Below are 12758 nucleotides of genomic sequence, written 5' to 3' on the forward strand. Positions count from 1 at the left end.
TCTCTGTCACTGCTTCTTTTAGTCCAGGTAGCAGGCAGCGACCGGAAGCGGAAATAGCCTCTGGTTGCAGGGAGTCTCAGCTTCCAGCCGTCCCTGAACCCATCTATTCATTCCACCCATTTATCTACCTTCTCAAAGGTTGGTATTAATACAAATATTCTTTAAATACTACAATAACCAATGCGTTTAGGTGTTTTCTGTTATGAATTGCGTCTAAAGGATGCTTTTCTATAGCGAGCTGTATAAGGTAGGTGTCTGGATGCTTCTCCATAATGACTATCAGGATTCAATGATGCTGGACGTGTTGTTTATATGCAGAAATGCTGCTTTCAGTCATTTGGAGATGTGTGTATTTGTGTGTGTTTGGTGCTAGTTATTGCTCTATTGAGACGCATTGAATTCCCAGTATTACAAAAGATCTCCTGGTTTGGGATGATTGATACTGATCCCTGGGAATCCCATAGAAAACATCCATATGCATATAGTGTATACATTATGCAGGTGATGCAGGTGGAGGTTTCCTGGAAAACATTGTACTGTATGTACACCTCATCATTACCCATCACAAGGCATCATACTACAGTACTGATGGAATTGAAGTCATCTACTGATTAAAATGTATTGTTAATAATAGTAATGGTTATAATAATTGGTGGATATTGAAATGTTTGAATGTGTGTAGGTATTTTGTTCTACTCTCAAATGACAATAATGCGAGTTTCTGGAATCCTCGATTTGCAAAAGGAATGGTATTCATAGTCAAAGGAAGCACACTGGTTTTTCCAAGTATGTCTGGAAATACATATTTGCGTCAATATTATTCTCAAACATCTTAATTATTAATAAATTAATGTCTGAATTTCCACATTTGCAGTACAAAGATGTTGGCCTAAGTACCATTATTATTATTATTATTATTATTATTATTATTGATAAAAGTAAAGTTTTAGATTCCCCAGTCAGTCTTCTTCCTCTTTTCTAAAATCCCACATAAAATCCATCAGTAAATATAACGTTTAACTGTGTGTTGTTTCCTTTATCTCTTATACCCTTTGTTGTATTGTTTCTCCCAATTAACCTAAACTATGCTGTCTAATAATAAGAACCATGTTTTTTCATTGGGACATATTTCAGAGATGCTACTTTTTTTGTTTTCATAGCAGCGTACACACTGTCTATTTCTATTATTTGTGTGCATTTTGTCTATTTGTGTCTAAGGGTGTAACGTGCACAAAAATCACAGTTCGGTACACACCTCGGTTTTTAAGTCACGGTGAGGTTCAATGTCAGTACGGTTAGAGGAAGAAATTTTTTTTTAATTAACATAGTTTATTATTATTAATATAACAGAATATTTTTAAAACATATTGCCTGCTTGATTAAATGATATAAAAATGATATTTTATTCTATTAAATAAATATAGAATCAATCAAAATAATGCAATACACGTTTTATTATATTGATTAAATTGAGTAATTAATAAAATTGTTGTGTGTTTATTTTACATTTAATATTTAATTTTCTAAAGATATCATCTACTTAACTGTTCTACTTATTTTATTTAACAAACGTCTTCATTCCTTCCATCCATCATTCATTCACTTCCTCGATATGTGGAATTGTCAGGAAGAAAAATTTCTGAAGCTGGCTAGCGTTAGCCGCTAAGCCACTTCCTGGTTATGCATGCGCAAAACAAATCGTATTTCCTGTACAGTGACACTGCGCTGACTCTAGGTTTTTTTTATACCCTGGGCATTGTGTATGTTTTTAAGTTTAATATTAATAATAATAATAATTAATAAATACATGAATGCACTCTAAGTGTGAAGCGGAGACTAAACAATCCCTGTATTATAAATACAGATAGGAAAGAAAGAAAGAAAGAAAGAAAGAAAGAAAGAAAGAAAGAAAGAAAGAAAGAAAGAATAATAGTCATTGTAGGTGTCAGCTTCCTGTTTGGTGCAGACCAAACCTCTTTATATGATATAGCATTGATTAAGTCTTGTTATTTCTCTTGACACTTCTCTCAAGTTTTCGCTTTTACTTATCAAGCCAGAAAAATAAATGCTGCTGGATTTGAACGGTGAAATTTAGTTTTACCGGAATACACTTTAGTATTCACTCATATCATTAAACTTAACTTAGACCTATTTTTAATAGCTTTTTTGAACAGCTGCTGTACTGACTGCAGCCTGTCTGGTTTGTCAGACTCTTCTTCACTTCGTCCATCACTAAAAACGGACGGCGAAATATTTCAGGTAAATTTTCGGAGAAACGAACCGTCCAGATGCCAAGAGAGTATAAAGCTGTTAATGCTGAGGAAGGATTTTTTTAAAATAAAAATTAAGTGTAATATCTGTACATTTATATATTTGATTGGTCAAAGTAAATCTTCATACCGTTACTTTACCTAGTTATATATAAACAAAAGAAAAAGTCTCTTAAAAACAATTAAAGACAAGGTGTTTCCAACCTTTTGATAGCCACTGTAACAAGCTAACTAATGAACTAACTATTTGGTCAGATAGCTTTTAAAGATTGAAAAGAAACAACAGTCCATCAGGGGTAGTAGAATATATATTTCATGCTGACATGTGCCTGACTTGGTGTAATTTGTGTAAATTTGTCAGATGGCTATAGCAGGGTCTGGATAATTACATGTTGGTTTGCTTACTCTGTTTTTGTTGTTTCCTGTTTTAAGCATTAAAGGTAACACATCAGGCACCATGACCCAGTCAATGATACGCCGAACCCTCAAAAATCTTGTTCAGAATTTTTCTGAGGCTGAGGTAAAGGTAAGAGGGCTCTTCATTCTCACCATTTGTGCTGAGCCATATTTTCCAAAATATGAGCCAGAGATCAGCTAATGTTTTTAACGACTCAGCTATACTTGTGTTTTCCAGGTGAGAGAGGCAACCTCTAATGACCCTTGGGGGCCGTCCAGCTCGCAGATGTCGGACATCTCGGATCTGACCTACAACGTGGTGGCATGCAATGAAATTTTGGGGATGTTGTGGAAGCGCCTGAACGATGACAAAAACTGGAGGCATGTATACAAGGTGAGGGTGGAGGGCTGCAAGGAGGCAAAAGGTGCTGGGTAAAGACTAAGCAGAATATAAGATTTGACTATCAGAGACCTTCAGTGTTTATATGATTTCATTGCTGAGTTCATTTATCAACTGTTCACTGTTGGATGCTTGAATGCAAAGAAATGTTGCATTCATTGCATCTGTGTATATTAATTAATCAACTGTGAGAGACAGAATCTAAAAAGAAAATCCAGAAAATCACATTGTATGATTTTAAAATAATTAATTTTCTTAATCTTAATAAATAATCTTTCAGGTTTTGGGGCTGTCGCTGGAAAACATGGAGTTTCAACTCCCTCCATAGATTTACTATTGAGTTTAGGTCTGGAGCTGGCTAGGCTAGAAGAAATGCTTCTTACGGAGCCACTCCTTAGTTGCCCTGGCTGTGTGTTTTGGGTCATTGTCAGGCTAGAAGACCCGGCCATGACCCATCTGCAATGCTCTTACTGAGGGAAGGAGGTTGTTGCCCAAAAACATGGGCCCATTCATCCTCCCGCCAATACGTTGCAGTCGTCCTGTCCCCTTTGCAGAAAAGAATCCCCAAAGCATGATGTTACCACCCCCATGCGTCACGGTTGGGATGGTGTTCTTGGGATTGTACTCATCCTTCTTCCTCCAAACAAGTGGCGAGTGGAGTTTATATCAAAAAGTTCAATTTTGGTCTTATCGGACCACATGACTCCTCTGGATCATCCAGATTGCTTTTGGCAAACTTCAGACGGGCTTGGACATGTGCTGGCTTGAGCAGGTGGACATTGTGTGCAGTTTAGGATTTCAATCTATGACAGTGTAGTGTGTTACTAATGGTAACCGTTGAGACTGTGGTCCCAGCTTTCTTCAGGTCATTGACCAGGTCCTCCCGTGTAGTTCTAGGCTGATCTCTCACATTTCTCAGGATCATTGATACTCCACGAGGCGTGATTTTGCATGGAGCCCCAGTCCGAGGGAGATTGACAGTCATCTTGAATTTTTTATATTTTTTAATAGTTGTGCCAACAGTAGTTGCCTTCTCACCAAGCTGTTTGCCTATTGTCCTGTAGCCCATCCCAGCCTTGTGCAGGTCTACAATTTTGTCCCTAGTGTCCTTAGACAGCTCTTTTATCTTGTCCATGGTTGCGAGGTTGGAGTCTGATTGATTAAGGTAACGAGTTCAAACAGGTGCAATTAATACAGGTAATGAGTGGAGGATAGGAGGGTTACTTAAAGACAAACTAAGAGGTCTGTGAGTGACAAAATTCTTGCTGGTTGGTAGGTAATCAAATACTTATTTCATGCAATAAAATGGAAATAAATTATAAAAAAAAAAAATCCTACAATGGGATTTCTGGATTTTTTTGAAGAAAACCCCAGAAAATCACATTTTAAATCAGTTTAATAAAAAAAAAATTTCAAATTCATGCTAAATAATTTACTCTATATATCCATATAAATACAAGCTGATAGCATGAAGATGTTTACAGGTGGTGGGATCCAGTCTTCATTGCATTTAGGTCCTGATACCTTCCTTTAAAGCAGATCCAATATTAAAACTAAAATGATCCAAAAGATCATTTGGATCTGCTTTAAATGCCAGCCTTATAAACTTTTTTAAATCAAACTCAATATTGTATTGAACATTAACATTTAAATTTTTTCTATGTTTGCAGTCTTTAACGCTACTGGAGTATCTCCTGAAAACCGGTTCTGACCGCATTCCAAAACAGTGTGAGGAGAACCTTCATATTATTAAACCTCTTCTTGAGTATCGTTACACGGACAAGGACGGGAAAGACCAGGTACCCTTATTAAAGTGTTCACTAAGATTCTGGGCTGCTTGCTTGGGTCACTGTTGTGTGATCAGAAATGTTTTTTTGCAGTATGTTGTTCCTAGAATTCAGATTAATGTCTGAAACCGGTATTGCCCATTGAACATAAACAAGTCTGAGGGACAATCTAAAGAAATGTGTAATAAATTTGAAATGTACACAGTATGTATGCAGAGCTTTATATGGAAGCATGAGATATTAGCATTTAGAATGGTGGTAAATAGTGGTTAAGGTTTCGGACTTCAAGAAGCTTTTATTGTCATTTCAACCATATATAGCTGACACATTACACGGTGAAATGAAACAACGTTCCTCCTGAACCCTGGTGCTACATACAAGAACAATCACAGAAAACACAGGGTTAAGGACTAGTAAGTGTCCTCGCCACATAAAGTGCATCGTGTGCAACCTGGTGCAAACAGTGCAAGACAACACAGGACAGTGTAAGACAAATACACAAAACACAAAATAGCTCCTGCAGTAAACCTGTTGTATATTGCACACTGTGGTGTGTAAGAGATGTAAAGTGAACAGTAACAAAAAATGTAAACAAAATGTTGTGCAAAAGATTAGAGGTTCTGCCAAATGCTAAATTTATCTAATATTTGGAAACACAGATTTTCATCCCCATATTTGGGCCTTTAACCAATATTACCAAAAACTCTACTCTCATGCTAGCAAATGTCATTCTATATTTGTCAAGGTTTGTCTTATCCAAACAGATTGTTTTTTTTAAGTTGTAATAGCTATTTAGCACTGTAATTGTGTCATGTTATGTCCTCAAGTGTCAGTCCTCTTGTTTTTGCGGTTTTGCCCTGATGCCAAATAAGGAGATATTTATATAATTCAATGATTTTACATTGAATATACATTTTCTAATAGAAAAAAAAAAGTATAGATGTAATCGTAACTTGCTTCTTCAGAAAAAACATCACCTCTTCCTATGTGAATTTTGTAGCAGTCGGCGATTTTGAACAGGTAATTTGTTTATTTATTTATTTTTCTCCCAAAGCCAAGAATAGTGTTTTATTTCTGAGCATGCAGCCACCTGCAAACAAGAACAAGCCTCTCAAATAAATAATGATCAACAAATTTCTCATGCTCCCACCAATTTCATTTAGTTGCTGTTTACTCAATATGGTTTAGGATTGTAGAAATGTACAAAGACAAAGAAATACAAACATGAAAAATTCAGCACGGTTACCTGAAGTCCATGTGATTTAGGTTTATGGATAATGTGTAGATTTGTTCAGGTCAGATTGAACTGTGGCACAAGCAAAGTTTCTGGCCATGAAGTAGAAATATTGTACATAAGAACAGTGTAAGAGTAGAATTTCAATACAAGGATCTTCTCTTCAGGGTGTGAACGTCAGGGAAAAGGCCAAGATAGTGATGTTACTTGTACAAGATGAGGAGAAACGAAAAGAAGAGAGGGAGTCCGCCAAGAAAACCAAGGACAAACTGGCAAATGGTAATGTTCAGCAATTTAACCAGCATGAAATTTTTTTGTGACATGAGGCAAAGTTTTTTTTTTTTTTTTTCTTTACTTTTTTCTGAACGTTCCAGTAATTTTATTTACATATCTGATCTATTCGGCTTTATATTCTATTTTTAGCCTCCTCAGAGGCGAGTGACAAGCCAAAGATCAAAGAAATCCCGCCGTATACGGGTCTTCCGTCTTTGGACAGCATCCCCTCAGTGGCTGATCTAACAGCCAGCATGGCCAAGAAAAAAGAAGAGAAGAGGTTGCAAGAAGAAAAGAAGAAAGAAGAAGAACGACGGGTGAGTTTTGTATTTTGGAGGGCAAATTTCAACACGAGGGTTGTCCGTGTTCTCGTTTCTTTGCAGTGCAATAAAAATCATGCAAATCGAATATATTATATGCACATTAGGCAAAAGGAGACACGGAGCCTGACCTGTGGGAACAAGCAGCAACAGCAGCACCTCCTTCCAGCGCAGATCCTTGGGGAGCTCCAGCTGATGCCCCGAAAGCCGAGGGCTCTGCTAAGAACGACCCTTGGGGCGCACCGAAAAATGACTCCCAGGATTCAAATACGGCTTCCGGTGACCCTTGGGGGGATTCAGCAGACAAAATGGAAAACACTGTTGTTCCTTCCAACGATCCTTGGGGGGATTCACCAGATGAGAAAACATCGCCTCCTGCAAACTCTCCATGGGGTGACTCGGCAGACACTACAGAAGACAAAGGCCAGGCTAATAATGACCCATGGGGCACGTCCAATGACTTTGTGGCCAATTCACAGACAACAAAGGCAGATCCTTGGGGTGCGCCGGTAGATTCTGTGGAAAAGTCTGCTCCTGTAGCATCAGACCCCTGGGAGACACCTTTGGAGACACCTCCGGCCAAGTCAGATCCATGGGTTGGGGATAATGGAACTTCAGCAGGGTCACCAGCCGATCCTTTTAGTGAAGGCCCGAAAGCTGATAATGACCCATGGGGCACAATAGGTATGTAAAAGTGATTGCAAAAATTGCTTTTCTTGCTAGAAGATACTGTTTATCACTATGGTTCTTAGAGCTCTGTTGGTGCAGGGCTATGGGGTATGTCTACTTGCTTTCAATTGTGTTTTTATGGCTCATGGAGCGAACTAGCTGGATAACTAGAGCCGGTTGTTGCTTTCGGCAAATCTTTTTTTATTTCCCTTATTTTTTTGTTACCTGTCTTTCGGGGTGCTACCTAGATTACTAGAGGTGTGTATTAGATCTGGGATCCCATAGGTCTCAGCAATCTGAAGTTGATGGAGTGGAAAGTAGATGAGAAGATGTGAGGGGAACAGAAAGTCCATGTGTTGTAAAATGGCTGACATTTGTAATCAGTGGTGTACATTTAAAGAAGTAAAGGTACGTTTCTGTACTTTACTGAAGTATTTCCATGTGGGGAGACTTTTACTTTTAACTTTGCGACATTTCAAAGTCAAAAATCTGTTTTTGAACACTGAAGGTTGCTAGTTTGTAAATATTTTGCATGCTATAAATTTCCCAGACACAATAAAGCCCATATCTGGTTTTAGTATAGTATTCTGGTTTTGGAAATAGATTTTTGTTAAAGAAATATTGGGCTCGGTTACAAGCATGAGTCAGCTGTGGGACTATGGGGCAAAAAAGTAATGGCTCACTGCCATCAGGTGCCCACAATAGTTATACGTGTAGGAATATAAAAAAGGATTTGCACACCTTTTGCATGCAGCCGTCAGCTCAGAGTAAACCCATCTTTTTGCATAATGTATATTAATGTAGCCCTAAATATCCTTCAGCCATGTTGCCCTTGAGAGCTTTGCGTCAGTAATGGCGTAAATCGTACATGTTGCAGCTTAAAATATATGATCAGAGTAATAAGAGCTCTGACCTTTTTGTTCTTTCCCGCTGCAAAAGCCTTGACTTGCAGTTTTGCGAAATCCTGTATTATATTTTCCTCAACACTTTTGCTCTGAATAGAGCAGACCATTTTTGGAGCTGTCCCTGAGTGTTATGTTGGTGTGATGATTGAGGTCACTCAAAAAATACACATTCATTCAGGTCATGACATTTTAGATAAAAGCAGACTAGAAGTTCACGTTGTGATTTTAATAGAACAATTTGTAACATTTTGTCTTCGTTCAGCCTCTTCATCAGTTCCAACCAATGATCCCTGGGGAGCTCCAGCAACTCTGACCGATGCATCAGCAAAACCCGACCCTTTTGGTGATGGAGGAAACTTAGGCACTTGGGGGGCTCCATCTGAGAGTAAGGCCAATGAACGTGTTTCCTTTTTATCATAGTAACACTTATGATTTATCATTCATCAACCTGGATGCAATCAGATTGAGTTGGAAATGATCTTTACAAGCACTTGGCTAAGAAATACGGTATTCATAAAATCCTGAAAAACCTTTGTATCCTACTCCTCATGATTGTGTAAAAATTAATTGCATATTTTTATTCACTTTTAGCTTTTAGTTTTCATGAAATAAGACTTGCTGTTAAACAAACTGAGAACGTAAGTCGTAAAAACTAATTCCTTAGCTAATGTAGCTAAAACACTAAAATTGTCTAAATGAATGGCAAAAAAATTGTATTACAGCATGTTACTGTTCTCCTGAGGTAAACATTTTACTGTTCATCCTCAGGACAGGTTTCTGGACATCTAATATACACTGGTTTATGCAATCTGATCTTCAACCCCAATTCCAAAAAGGTTGGGATGCAAAATGCAAATAAAAACAGAACGCATTATTTTGCGAATCTCAAACTTTATATTTTATTCATAATAGAACATAGTAAACAAATCAAATGTTTAAACTGAGAATTTACAATTTTAATAAAAAAAAAAAAGATAATTTTGAACTTGATGGCCTCAACACGTCTCAAAATTGTGACCGAGACAACAAAAGCCTGGAAAAAATAAGAATAATTAATTAATTAATTAATTTAAATATTTTATTAATATTAATTAATGAAAATAAGAATATTTTGCAACTAATTAGGTTAACTGGTAACCGGTCAGTAACATGATCGGGTATAAAAAGTGCATCTTGGAGAACCAGGGTCTCTCAGAAGAAAAGATGAGCAGTGGTTCACCAGTCTGTGAAAAGCTGCATCTACAGATTTTTCCTCAACATAAAATTTTAGAGACTTTAAATATATCATCTACAGTGCATATCATAAAGATTAAGAGAATCTGAGGAAATTTGTGTTCAAAGGACACAATATTGGATTCTCATCATCTTTGGGCACTGTATTTAAAAATAGACGTGATTCTGTGATGAACATTCAATTCAATTCATTTTTATTTGTATAGCAATTACAATGAACATTGTCTCAAAGCAGCTTTACATAGATAATGTGGTGAATAAAAGTAAATATGTTCTTTGTAAGTAAGTTTGTCCCTGATGAGCAACTGTGGCAAGGGAAAAACTCCCCAAGATGGCATAAGGAAGAAACCTTGAGAGGAACCAGACTCAAGAGGGAACCCATCCTCATCTGGGTTGCACCAAATGTCCATTTGAGGCAGATATACAATGTTGCGGGGTGCAGTGATGATGATCAGAAGCAAACTGTATCCTGAGTCAGTGTAGGGGACTGTTGACATTAACTACAGTCCAATCCATCCTCAAAGCTCCCGTTCTTACTCCGGAATTTCATGGAACCACCCAAGGTGTTGATGAGAAACCGTCCCAAGCTGCACAGAGTGGCCTCCAGTCGAAGAGAACACTATCACTGCATCACTGCATGGGCTGAAGAATACTTCCAAAAATCACTGTCTGTTAACACAGTTCCCTGTGCCTTCCAAAAAATGCAAGTTGGAGCTCAATCATGAAAAGAAGCCATATATTAATATGATTCAGAAACACTGCCATCTTCTCTGGGCCAAAGCACATGTAAAATGGTCTGTAGCCAAGTGGAAAACTGTTCTGTGTTAATTAAAATTCAATTAAAATTTGACATTCATGGGTGCCACGTCCTCCAGATTAAAGAGGAGATGGACCTTCCAGCTTGTTATCAGCATTTAGTTAAAAAGCTGCATCTGTTGATGAACCCTGCATAATCATTTTATTTATTTTATTTTCTGTCTTTTTGGCCACCTAGTTGTCAGTTATAAACAATTTGTTCCTATTTTGTATTTTACATAAGAGTGCCTTTCGCATTGTAGTCATTTCTTTCCTACTTTCATCCGCAGGTGACTCGTCCTCATCTGTGCCCACCGAAGACTCCAAAAAGTCTAGTTTCTTGGGGGAGGGAGCCTCATTGGTGGATCTCGACTCTCTTATGTCATGAAGGAATTAAATGACCCGAGTATCTAATGTGGACCATTTAAATTAGATCATGTTTTTCGTGGCTAGATGTTCTCACTGTAGGCGTAACTCTCCTCCCTTTTTTTTCGTTTGCAGCACTCAATTCAATTCTCTTTGGGGTTTTTTTTTTTTCCCTAAAACAAACAATTACATGGTTGCAGCATCTCAAAAGGCAGTGGTTGGATTTTTTTTTGTTTGTTTGTTTTTTTTTTTGCAGTTTCCATCCAGCAATTATTAATTATACATACTTTTATTTATTTATTCACCCCATGAGCTTCTCATGCATGCTTAAACCCACCAGGATGCCTATGAAACCACCTTCTTTAGTTTGATCCTCATTAAAAATTATATATAGAAATGTTTTGGGGAACTGAAATGATGAAATGTATGTAGCGATTTTTTTTTTTTTTTTCTTCTTTTTTTTTTTTCCTTACCCCACCCTGCCTTAAGATACATCCATAGATATTTACGTTTCATACACTACCATCTTTGAGCCTATTGGGTGTGCAAAAATGTGACAATATTTTGATCAAGTTGCTTTACCTGTAGCCTTCTTTTCTGCAATGGTAGTCCAGAGAATGATGAAAGCTTTGTTTAATGTTGTTTGGTTTCCTCGTCTGGTGTTTTGTTACGGCATTAAGGACATTTCAGGCAAGTACAGGGGTGGGAGTGATTTTTTATTATTATTTATTTTATTTTATATGGATAAATGTTTAGAACGTAACCTGGTGAGTACATTGCGCTTTTGGGTTTATTGAAAGCCAGAAGCTATGAAGTCCTTCCTCGAGTTAATATTACCGCATGCTACTATACTACTTAGTCTATAGCTACAGATTAAAGTGCTCCATGACCACAATGAATTTGTATCATATTGACCTACTGGAGGTTCTTAAGATTAATGCTGCATTTTAAACTGAGCAGAAGATTCATTGCTGTATTCACTCACCTGTATGGCGCCCGATGCTCCTCGACATGTCCGTGTGAATTTGGAAGGTTGTTGTACCCAGGGTCTGGGTTATTTTTTACACCATTTGTGGAACATCCAAAGTTTTGTGAAGAACAGCGCACAACTGGACACAACAGAAAAAAATACTATCGAAGTTTAAACAATGCATCTAGTTGGCTTAAAACCCAGAACCTTTAAATAATTAAGCAGTTGAAACTGTTTAAAGGAAACTTAAGTCGAAAGAATGTATTATTTAAAAGACGTGTATTTACTCTGAACAAAGATAACATTGGAAGCACTGACTGGTGAAGGGGATAAACATTGATTATTGCATTACAATGACGCCTGTGTTAAAGGAGTGGGGTATATTAGGCCGCAACAGTCAGTTCTCAGAATTGATGTGTTGGAAGCAGGAAAAATGGGCAAGTGTAAGGAGTGACTTTTGACAGTGCTGTGGTTGTACCTATCAAAAGTTGTCCAAGATAAAACAACTAGTGGACCAGCTGCAGGGGAATGATCGACCAAGGCATGTATGGACATCTATTTGAAACAGAGAGAATAGAGACGGACTATCAATATTTATTTATTTATTTATTTATTTATTGTGCTTTTGTAACCTTTATTGACCTTAATGCTGGACAGTATAATTTAATTTCGCTATTATGAAAGGGAATTTGAACGATTGCTGTGCTGTAAATATGAATTGTATTTTGATTGGTAAATAATATATATTTATTCTATTGAGTGGTGTTTCTTGTGAACGTGTACAACAGAAAAATAAAATTAAAACTCGAAAGTGCCTCGTGTGTATTGTGTATATATTTTTATATTTAGAGGCCGGGCATTTTGCACTGTATATGTGCTGTGATATCAGGGACCAGGTTATCAGCAGCAGATCTTATAAGTCTTGTAAGGCCCTCATGGATTGGTTTATTCAGCACAAAAATGCTTAAACTGATTTAGATCTATGGAATTTGGAGACTGAGTCAACACCTTGAATTTAAGTTCCTCCATTCTTGAACCTATTTGCAGTGTAGATGTGTAGGGAGTAACTTGCTGAAAGAGGCCACTGCCATTACTTTTACATTGAAGGGGTGTAACAGAATGAAGGGTCTGCAGCATTTC

The 12758-nt window shown here is 37.3% G+C and overlaps 1 protein-coding gene across 1 annotated transcript; it reads left to right on the forward strand.

Moving 5' to 3' along the window:
* Positions 1-31: 31 nt before the first annotated feature.
* Positions 32-12432, forward strand: epn1b (epsin 1b). Its single transcript, XM_046844263.1, has 9 exons — positions 32-138; positions 2703-2796; positions 2905-3060; positions 4737-4865; positions 6255-6366; positions 6511-6677; positions 6788-7364; positions 8517-8639; positions 10573-12432. The coding sequence occupies exons 2-9, from the start codon at positions 2728-2730 to the stop codon at positions 10668-10670; spliced, it is 1431 nt and encodes a 476-aa protein (XP_046700219.1). The 5' UTR covers positions 32-138; positions 2703-2727; the 3' UTR covers positions 10671-12432.
* Positions 12433-12758: the final 326 nt, after the last annotated feature.

The sequence above is a fragment of the Silurus meridionalis genome, chromosome 29 (assembly GCF_014805685.1).
Source record: "Silurus meridionalis isolate SWU-2019-XX chromosome 29, ASM1480568v1, whole genome shotgun sequence".
NCBI lineage: Eukaryota > Metazoa > Chordata > Actinopteri > Siluriformes > Siluridae > Silurus > Silurus meridionalis.